Source organism: Anarrhichthys ocellatus, unplaced genomic scaffold (assembly GCF_004355925.1).
Source record: "Anarrhichthys ocellatus isolate YVR2014 unplaced genomic scaffold, GSC_Weel_1.0 scaffold26, whole genome shotgun sequence".
NCBI lineage: Eukaryota > Metazoa > Chordata > Actinopteri > Perciformes > Anarhichadidae > Anarrhichthys > Anarrhichthys ocellatus.
The window spans coordinates 1,630,021-1,641,254 of NW_022280056.1; the positions used below are offsets into that span (position 1 = coordinate 1,630,021).

Sequence of the window (11,234 nt, forward strand, 5' to 3'; positions counted from 1 at the left end):
ATTTACAACTTTACCATCAATCTCACCAACAACAAGCTACTAGAACTGCCGACGGTGCTGGTTTGAAACAGACCCACTTAGAGGCTCAGGGTGGATGTATCAGCAAACAAAATACTTAATTGTAAGCAATTACACCATGAAATATGAATTGTGTATGACAAGTTGTCTTTGCTACCACAGCGACTAACAAGACTGAGATTTAAGAGGTGTTACAAATGTGTAATATATGCAATTAAATTACTTTGGCTGATTTGAATCCTGGATCCATAATTCACAAGCAGTCACACCTTTCTTTCATGCATACATAAAACAAAGAATGTCAAGTTTTTTCCATGGCTGCAACAAAATAGGAGACCAGTGAGGAGCCTCTAGTTTCTTAGTCCCTGACATGAAAAACTGGACTGTGACAGGCTGCAGCTCCGGCTACAGAGGCATTCATCATAAACTGCTGCTTATAAATAACGAAAGTAATAACTTTGAGATTGTCAGCCGAGATAACGAGGGACATTTCCATCTTACTGGAAGTCGTGTCGATACAAGATACAAGGTGTCCTGGAAGCAACAGCTGTGAGTGCAGTAATGATGGTCTTAAGTTAGATGTACCTTGTGCACCTATAAATGATAAGATACGTTTCATTTTAATTTAATATTAATATGGGAACTAAGTTTCACTTTCCACAGATTTGTTATTTAGTTATTTGGCATTGGATATAATCCTTTTCTTTCTCTGTTGCTGTCTGAGATTTAGCCAAAGAAAGAAGAGTCTGTCTAATGTCTGTGTTTGACAGATTGTTGCTTTTCATACACTCATTTGTGCACTTTTAACCAACAATATAATAGAAAATGTTCTTACATAAAAACAGTGTTATGCATGTGTATCCTTTTTAATGAAAAACAAAAAAAATTGTAAATAATAAAAAACTTAAATCTACAGGGAACTATGTTCATTTTGAAAGGAGAGAAGACATCAATGGTCATAATTTCCAATGTACTGCAGTCAAGCGAGACTGTTAATAAGGGAGCAATTCACATCAATAGACACCAGCAGGGCCAGAATAGGCTGTCAATGCTCCAAATTAATCCAAGCCAGTGCACAGTAACACAGCCCAGATAACAGCACTGCTACAAAAGCAAACGAAGCAGCTTGGACCAAAATCTGAGAGTTTCTGAAAGGAGGCACACAGAGATTAGGAATGTGCAGCTCCACAGAGAGATGCCTCCACAGCAGACAAAGACAGGAGGAAGTCGTTCCTCCTTGCTTGAGGCAGGAAGAAAGGTCATGTTATTTTAGGATAAGGGCTGTTTTCCCAGGTTAAAAGTCTGCGATACTCCGATTACCTTCACAGTATCATTGCTGCAAAAACTCTCACTTTATAAAGTTTGTCACAACTTGGGCTGAAATGTTTTCACAATTGTAATTCAACTTGCGTTATTCAAGCCAAATTGAAGTTTTGGTACAACATACACTTCTAGCTCCATCTGTGAGAAGATCACACTGATGCCTCTCTACGACAGATCACAAAACAGAAAGGAATATTAGGGTCCCACAGGGAATTCTCTGCTCCAACTTCAAGGATGTTTTGTAAAAACCTATGCTCCCTAGGAGGGAGGATTCCATAAAAACCAGTGCATCTGTTTAATTGTATGTGTGCATGGTTTTGTTACAGAAAGAGACTTGCTTCAGTGTCAAGTTGCAAATATCATTTTTAAGTCTAAACAAATGATGTATCACATCAAAGCACATTTTGCACCCATCTCCTGCCTCTCCCATATCAGCAGTACTTCTCTTTTCTTTGCTTAACCTCCCGTGGGACGCTGGCGTCCTCAGCAAACATGACTGTCTTTAAGAGGCTGAACCTCTGGGTCTGAAAAGTAAAGCCAATACAGATCACAAAAAACACCTTTCAACTTAAAAAACATCGCCTGTCTATGCCCCTCCCTCTTTCTCAGCCACTCATCCACGCCATTCTGTATACAGCACATCCACCAAAATCATCAACAAACTACAATACATCCAGAACTCAGCTGCCCGTCTGCTCTCCCCATCCCACAGCAGAGATCACATCACCCCAGTCCTTCAAAACCTCCACTTGACATCACTGCATAAAATGTCCCGTTGTGACCTCTAGGATAATCACAACCTCATGAACAAGCACAAACTAGAGACCCGGGGCATTCAGGGGATGTATGGCTTTCCTACGTATAATGCAATGCAGGTTCCCAGCTTTCAGATGATGTACACCACTTCTATGTGGCATATACTGTTGAAATGCTCTCTCGCCACCAACATATTCCATGATAACCCCCCTAAAAAAGACAAAATGGGGCTATGGTATAAAAAAGTACTCTTGTATTACACAATGTAAAATACAGAGTAGAAGGGTCAACAGAGGCCACAAAAATGTAGGTGATAAAGTTAATTTTGTTGAACGGATCTTACTGTAGCAATACAAGCTGAAGTATATGCAAAACGAACAGTTTTCACAACCATGGGATATTCTTTTTGAGTGACTTTTAATCCAAACTTTCGGAGAGACTCGTAAATTTGTATGACGCTTGACTAAATTCCCTGTTGTCAGAAAACAACGTTATACGAGTAGAGTTTTAAAAGATGTCCTGCAAGTTTGTGCAAATCAGAAAAATGTAAGTCAGTCCTAAATCGAAGTTGGTAAGGCCACCGTCTTACTTAGAAGTGACATTGCGTTTGTGTTTCAAATCCTTATTAAACACATCAGTGAGGCAGCGATTTTGCCAGGTGGGTAATGAGTCTACAGTGACCATTTTATTTCCCACACCTTCAATGTGGCTTTGGGTTCAGCACACAGGACTACGATTTCAATTAAGTTGTCAGTACATCATAACACTGTAATACAAGTCTTCCTCAGTAAGCTCCTCAGAGGCTAACTGCTGCAACACACAGCAACTAGATATCTTATCAAATAAAGAAGATGAGAGTAAATGTAAAATGAAATGTTTCTAGAAAATGCTACAACGAGAGCATCACTAAGGGATACTCAAAAGCTGGAGCTTGAAACTGAAAACCCCCAGATGAGTTATATACTGGTGATAGACACTGAAGAGCAGGGCTCTTTGTTCGACCACAGTTATTAAAGAAATGTCATGAAAAGGTGATCCCAAATTATTCTGACAATCTCACTGGCCTTTTTCTTAATTGTACGTTTTATTTTTTTACTACTACTTTCCGTCTTTGTCCTTTCAGACCGGCTGCACATCCTTATCTCATTTCTTTCATTTACTCCCATTCCATAAGTGGCTTCTCACCACTCTCCAAAGCCCTCTGGAGACCAGGTTTAGTCACAAAGTCTCACCAGACACTGACCATTACACAGACTAAGGCCTTTTGAAGAAGAAGACATTTATGAAAGATGCCTTATTGCACAATTTAAATCAATTAATCAATCTAGCCCGATATTGAATTACACGAGAGACGTCAAAACTAAAGCTGGATAGACCGGATCAAGCGCAAGGTAAAAGAAAGACGTTTTACCTCACTGTTGGGTTCTTTCCAAAATGTTGTCAGACACTTATAATAACAATCTGAGCCCGTCGGTGGCAAAAGCAAGAACTTTAAGTGGACAGACATCGACAGTGAGGAGTTGCCCCCAGCGAATACTGTAACACGAGAAGACATTTTGAAACTATATACTAGTCCTCAAGTCCTACAAGGGGAAAGAAAGCCAATTTCTTTGATCACCCACACTCGGTAAAATGCAACAAGGGCTAGCTACAAGATGGCTCAACTTATAGCCCAGTATGGAAAAAGATTTGCAGAGGAAAACTTTCAGAGGACCGTCTCACTAGTCACTTTAATCTGCCCAGAAAAGCAGCAGGAATTTAACAATGTCAGTCTTAGTTGCATGATAAATCACAGATCTGAAGGATAAAGATTTCAGGCAAAGCATGCGCATTTGACTGTGTGTGCTGAAAGCACGGAGACTGGTGAGTGAAGTTTAGTCGTGATAAAGGCATCTAATACCTACAGCAGATTCCCTTTTCATCACAAAATGCTTCAAACTGACACATTGAGATGACTATCATGAGCCTTTTAATTTAACAAGTCTCCTAAATTAGGCTCATAATAGGGAATGTCACACTCTTGCTGCTGCAAGAATGATTGGTTTGGACACCCCTGATTTACAAATTTAGGGACACCCATGACACTCCGAGGGTACATGTATTTTAAAACACACTTCAATCATTGCTGGTAAGAGTGCTCAGTAAAGTGCTCATTAGGTTAATACAGTGTAATATATTCTAGTTGAAAGAAGATCAATTCATTGTTTTACTGTTATAACATATCTGGCCCCCACCATCATCAAAAATGTTAAGTTACTTTCTACCTATGTGTTAAAACATGCAACTGAAATATGTACAAGAGATAACAATATCCCTACATTCACACAGAGAGAAGCCGGTTGCAGTAAAACATTCTCAGTCCGGAGGGCAACATAACTGTGAAGATTGCAGCCCAAATACAATTAGATGAAGCTGCCTTCTATCTCTCCAGAGGAATACCATCACAGTTGGCAGTATTCAAACAGCAAAAATAGGACCCAAGTTGTCAGCCAAAATGAGCTCTGCAGTGAAACTACTGTTGGACTAGTTCATAATTCATTCATCAATCGTCTGTGGCAAATTCTGATTGGGAAGTGACCTGATCTGACGAAAAGTAAATCTGACACTAAAGAAGAGTGTGTTGCTAAGGACCTTCTGACAATGGGAACATCCGCTTTCAGCTTTCAGAAGCTTTTAGAGCTTTTGCTCACTCACTAGGAATCCTAAAATGGTCTTGGATTGGGGAGCCGTAGTGGAAATCTGTGGCTTTGTTCAGCCGCTAAGGCTCAGTTATGAAAGATTGAAATTATTCTGAAGGGAGGGCAATTATACTGAATACAACGGCTTGTGTTGTGGTTTGTAAAGTCTCTTTAAGAGTTATGAGGAAAGTTAATTACCAAACAAGGAATTTACGATTTAAGAATAAAACCTTGTCAAAGTGATATCTGTGGGTTACAATTCCTGTCTAAGAAAGGGACAACTTTACTTCTATTATTGACCTACAGTTCTAACCACATGCATTCACTCCACTGCCCGACATGTGGAGCAGGAGCCCTGGGCTACAGGTTGATAACACATTACCACTTTCATCACCTTGCAATGACACAGATTTTTACCTGCTTATCTAAGATGAACTTGAAACAAATGGGTCATTTTAGAATAAAGCCTTTTGAGGAATTTGGTTTTAATTCCTCTTGGACTAAATCATTTGCATGACATTGACCTGCAGACTTGCTGTGCTTTAAACGATTCCTCTTACGACATAGAAGGGGAGCAATCACTTTCATTGAGCTACAGAGAAAAACAAGAGTTTCCCAAAAACGGTGCTCAAACGTCTGAAAACTTGATTGAAAGGTGATTTGTGCTGGCTGTTGCTCTCAGTCAGTTTTTTTCTCGATCACAAAAACAGCTCACTGTTCAGTGTGGATGAAATGGACAGCGAGCAGATAAAGTGAGGCAGGAAACTGACAGAGTGGGAATGTGTAATGTGTGATGAATGCACTCATTCTTCACTAAAGAAATGTGGTATTGACAACATATTACTTAAGACTCAATGCACAAAATTAACAGCCATTTTACCATTTGCATATTGCGATGACAACTTTTGCAAGTCAAAGCCAGAGGCTGTCACCAGAACGACATGACAAGTGAATATTGCAAGGAGAACCGTTGGCCAACATGCCTTGTTAAACATTTGCTGCTTGTTTTGTGGATTATAAAACAACGAAACAAAAGGAATACCCACAAGAAATAGGAAAATACTTTTTCTTTGTCATATTCTTTGCGGCAGCTAGTATCGCCAACGAAAGGGACCTTGACACATCTTTTCAAAACCATGCTTAAGCCCAACGAGAGGGATTTCCCAGACTGAACTACAAAAACAAAAATCTCAGCTAGTTGCAGAACAGTTCATTTTTGGAGCAGACGAGTAAAGACTTTTAAGACATTTTTTTGTAAATGCTGCCCGCTCACTGTTTGAGGATTGCAAGAAACAGACTGAGATTGTTGCTACTGTAAAGGACACTCGGTTATCCAGAAAACATGCGATACAGAAATGCAAAGTAATGTCTGAGGATCAACTGAAGGTTATTGCCAGGTTTGGTTCTCACTCTAGTTTGAAAAGTCCACTGATATGGTAGATGTGGCTTGGTTTTCAGACTGACACCTCACATTAGACATTGTAAATTCCTAAAATGTCATCAGACACTGACAGGAGCTTTGCTGAGCCTGTTACTATGTATACGTGTTTCCTGTTTGGCCCAAATATATAAAGATGCAGATGACATTACCTCCAAAATGCAATCACTGTTTCACCTGGACACAGCTGCACAGGAAAATTAAATATCCACCTTTCAAAATGACATTCAGATGAAGAGCGAGGTATCTGAAAGGAACGGCGAGTTCTATACATTAGAAAGAAATCTACCCAACAAAAGAATGTAGCCTTATACTTGTCAGCCCTTTTTTGGGCCAATGTACATATGTGAGTCTGCATCTTCACAACCGAAAAGTATTCATCAAGAGCAGAATAAATAAACCACTAAATGTGTCTTTCAATTGAAATGGTTGCTTGTCATGCTGAGGCCTACATGTTACATATATACATGAATGACAGCCCTAAAAGAGGCTATCAGGTCTCCTCCTTGATTCAAAGCCTGGCAGCTAATTCAGACAGACTTTGTTGTTTGTTTGAGTGCATGATATGGCTCTCACCTGTCCTCTCCCAGGCCTTAGAAGCTGATATTGTCCGAGCATGCTCAAGGGTCTTCAGCAAAGTCAAAACCTTTATCGATGCGAGTGAATCCGCTGGGCTCACCTTCACAGGACAGAGAGAAAGAGTGAAAGTGACTCCATGGATATTGACGTTAAGTAAGGAAAAAGAATTATCCAACGAGAGCTAAGCACATAAACTGTCAGCCTCTAAAGGATGCGACGTTGCAAACATTTCTGAATGTATATGTCCCTCTAGGATGCAAACTCCTGAGATTATAAATCCAAAAAGCCTCTCTCTTTTTGTAATGTCAGGAAACAGACAGTCAATTTTCAAATTCTGTATTTGTAAGTATCTTTTCATTTTTACAGACATAATAAGTAGTGTAAATGTAAACAAATGTCAATTCACAGCATCAGCACCACATACACTAAACATTTTGAACATTATGATGTTTAGCATCATGTTTAAACACAATGAAGTATATTTCAGAAGTGTTTTTAAAATTGTTAACCATAGATTTTCATGCTTTAGTGTAAAGTACCAACCAGGATTTGGCATCATGTGGCTCACACATGTCATTGACATTCAAAAGGCCTAGTTGGGCCATCAGCTGCAATGATTTGCTCTGGTCAAAATGATCCCAATCAATTAAGAAACAGTGGCTCAGTTCCGGCTCTTTCCAGTTGACGAGAGTGGATTCTCTCTCCTGCTAGAAAGCAGCTAGTTGACTGTGAGCTCCGAGTGTTATTAATAGCCACTGCAGCAGTATCAAGGGACTTTGGCTGTCAAAGGGCTGAGGTAGCAGCCGGGTTCAGAGCAGCGCTGAACCGCCGTCACCTCGATGGGTCATTGAAAAACCCTGTTTTAACGTCGTCTTTCTCAACCAAGACATGTTTTTCTTTGTTCATTTTCAAACCAGTGAAAGAGTCCAACAACCTGCCAGTGGATGGCAGTGTTGACTGAGCCTGCTCTTATTCAATACAAATTAAAGATGGTGTATGTCTCACAATAAAATATCCAAATTTAGCCGGTGCAACTCACCTTGCTTCACGTGGTCAGGGAAGCTGAATTGTTCTCAGTTTGAGCCTGTGAAGGGACAAAGAAAACAAATGATTTCAATTAAGCCCCTCTACTTGATTAATAGCAGAGAATAATGGCTCCATCCTTTAATTGGGCCCACACATTAGCATCATTAAGAAAGGGTTACGCTTAAAGCAACAGAGCAGGGAAAAGAAAGTAATTCCTTTGGCTGTCCCTCGTGGCTGTGTGCCCCACGATGCACCATGTTCTGTGCAACAGATAAGACCCAACAGGAAGGTCCAACATTATGCATATCCAGAGGCCCACTGCAGCAGCCCAGAAGGACTAATCTGTTGCTTTGTGGTTTTGCCGATTATAGACCTAGTTCATCCCGGGGTTCAGTTCACCGCATTCAGCTGCTGGCTTTTATTTTCTTATCCGACGTTCACTTGGGAATGTACTGTGATGTCTGGCTGTCTTTGCTTTACAAAAATACAGTAGATAATACCCCAATAGATCTTTTTATTACTGGTTTATCTCAGTGTTTTACTTTCTGACAAGGCTAACTGGGAAGGTCGTATGGTTTCAGAATCAGCTCTGAAAAAATAAAGTAAAGTAAGCTGTGTACAAATACTTGGATAGCAGCTTAGAAGAAAGGTCAAAACAAAAAAAAAAGGTGAGGTCAACTGACACATTTTAACTTCCACCTGTCTGTTTGTTAGTGTGATATCTCTAGAGCTGTTCTCGACCAAAATAATTCTTAGTCCACTAACACGCGTACGATTTTGTCGACTAATGGTTAAGTTGATTTAATCGACAGACCTGTAAAACTGAGTTCCTCCACAAAGAATCACATAAAAGCACCACTTTAACTCTTGTGTTTAACAGAGATGTGCACATACGTTGGAAATAAGTCATTGAGCATGAAATAGAATTTAAAAAATGACTAATCAACAAAATAAATAAGATAAGACCGAAACGGCCGATTAGTTGATTAATCGACTAAGAGGGGGCAGCCCTGGATATCTCTATATATTGGTAGTAGTAGTATGTTTTCTGTATTTGTCATGTTTTATGTTCAAGTCTGTGTTCTGCGTTTTGATTGGCTGTTAGACAAATGCCTCCTTGGGGACAATAAAGTTGAGGTCAAAGCTAAAGATGGGATAGATAACTGACAAGACTGACTATGTTATACTGTATATTCATTAATGCAAAAATCAAGTACACTTAAAACCAAAGAATACAGACAATTATCAAACATGTCTTTCAACACAAAAGAAATGCACTTAGTGACTTAAACAGACCGAACAGCAGCAGCTGAACTAATCTGGAGACCCAGTTTAAGTTTTAACGGATCCTAGAAGTTTGTACTGGGCTTCCTTTGCATTTCATGTCAAGAGTACTCTGACATTTGCAGAGCAGTAGACCGAAGTAGACATCATGATGGGTTTCTAAACTGATCAGCATGCATCCGTCAAATTTAGATTGACATCATGCCTTTCAGGCCTGTTCTCCACTGCTGAGGGAGCATCACATTTATCAAGAATCATCATTTAAGGAAATGATCCTTCCAGAAGCAAGGCACAGCCGAGTCAAACATTTCCAGGCACAGTGGAAGGCTCTGCTGCTCACTATTAAGACACTTGTCCTCCACTCAGGAAGCCCACAGTAACTGACAAAACCGGCAACCTCCGTGTCTGATTGAGTGCCGGAGAATGAGCCAATTACAGGAGTTTGTCAGGAGAGAAACAATCATTAACAACTCACCATGGCAGCCATTCGGTATGGCAATTGTTTCACTGAAGCAGTAAAAACTGCAGTGTTTTATTTGTTTGTAAAAATGACTATTCATTCTATGAAGCCCAAACAGCAAAGTCCCTTTCAATGTTAGATATATTGTGTTTTGTTTAAAGACATCAAGAAATATGAGGGCAACAGCTCACCAATATATAATATTGAACTAAAAACATCCTCTTATCACTTCTGGTCACACTCTATTGAGCATTAAACTGCCTGATGAGTTTAGAAGGCTAAGAGAGCCCTTTACGTAAAGCCTTCCAAGCTGTTGGGCCTGGATGTGACAATAGACCAGCAGTGCTCTCTACTGGCTATAATACAAACTGTAATTCATTAGTCAACTCCATTTCCTCAGAATACATCACAACTTTCTTCAGGACAAGTGAAATGGAGATTGATTGGTTTGCAGGACATACGCATATTAAATATAGGCTTCAGTGATGATATATTGGTCTTTTCACACAACACATTCCACGTGCCATTAAAAATAAATATGACATGTATTTATTTTTGGTATGTGACATAGCCAAATGTATTTTAATAACAAAAAAATAGTCAAATAAATGCCACTGGAATACAGAAGATACTTACGAATTATTATCACCAAATGTGTGCCAGATTTACTATTGAACTAAACATGATCTTTACATTCAAAAATATAGATTTTACATTTAAACATTGATACACCTCAATTATTCTGTGTGGATTACGTCATTAAAAATACCTAACAACAACATCCTAAATAAAATCAGAATATGTATAACGATAATGTGCCAGTGGATCGAATGAGTGTTAGTAAGGTTGCATCACGTACCCTGCCTACGTGATATGTCGCCTACTTATTCACTGCTGAGGAGGACCAGATTTGAGTGACATACATTACAAACTTAGAGGATATATTCAAGATGATATTTTCTTTATACCGTTATGAATCCAGTGTTGGCAAATCAATCAATGAAATTCATGTGTAAGCACAGTGTTATCTGGATTTGGTTGTCCTTTAGAGCATGACCAGTTCATGGTTGTCTAAAAGAACTCCGATACGAAGAAAAAGAATAAACAGAAAGTTAGTCATTGCAATCATAGATGTGATTAGGAAATGGACTTCTGGAACTGACCTCATCCTGCATTGTCAAATAAGTGAATGAAACAGACAGGTGCATACAGCTGATTTTATATAAATAAAACAAAGAGGTAGAGCAAGTGGGATGGTACCCAAGCATTCATTTTATTGATTTAAAAATGTTTTCTACTTTTTAAACCGTCTTCAGCAAGTCTCCAATCTACAAAATAATGTAACAGTGGGTCTTAGCGCTTACAGATATCACCTCTTATTAGGTGATTAAATGATATGCATCTTAAAAATGAATTGTATCGACATTCAAACTGTTTGGTATAGAACAATACAAATGACAATATAACTGGTAAAATCCCAGTAGATCAGCAGTTTCTAAAGTACTCAAACCAGCACTTCTGATCCTTGGTTTGAACAGCAGATCGCTTTGACAATGTCAACATGCCTAAACCGAGTCGCTGCAATGCGATTGGCTGATTAGTTATTTGCTTGGACCAGCAGTTTAGGGGTGAACCTACACTGAAAAAAAAAAAAAAAAAAAAAAAAAAAAAA

General features: G+C 39.1%; 1 protein-coding gene across 3 annotated transcripts in view; it reads right to left on the reverse strand.

The window, feature by feature from the left end:
- The window catches only part of mrtfbb (myocardin related transcription factor Bb), an 82,728-nt gene that overhangs the window by 63,218 nt on the left and 8,276 nt on the right, over positions 1-11,234 (reverse strand). For all 3 annotated transcript variants that reach the window (XM_031861902.1, XM_031861903.1, XM_031861901.1), the window contains 2 exons: positions 7,832-7,876; positions 6,790-6,892 (listed from right to left, as the gene is read on the reverse strand). In XM_031861902.1, the coding sequence (XP_031717762.1) occupies positions 6,790-6,831 (42 nt within the window). In that variant the 5' untranslated portion in view covers positions 6,832-6,892; positions 7,832-7,876. The remainder of the gene's footprint in view (positions 1-6,789; positions 6,893-7,831; positions 7,877-11,234) is intronic.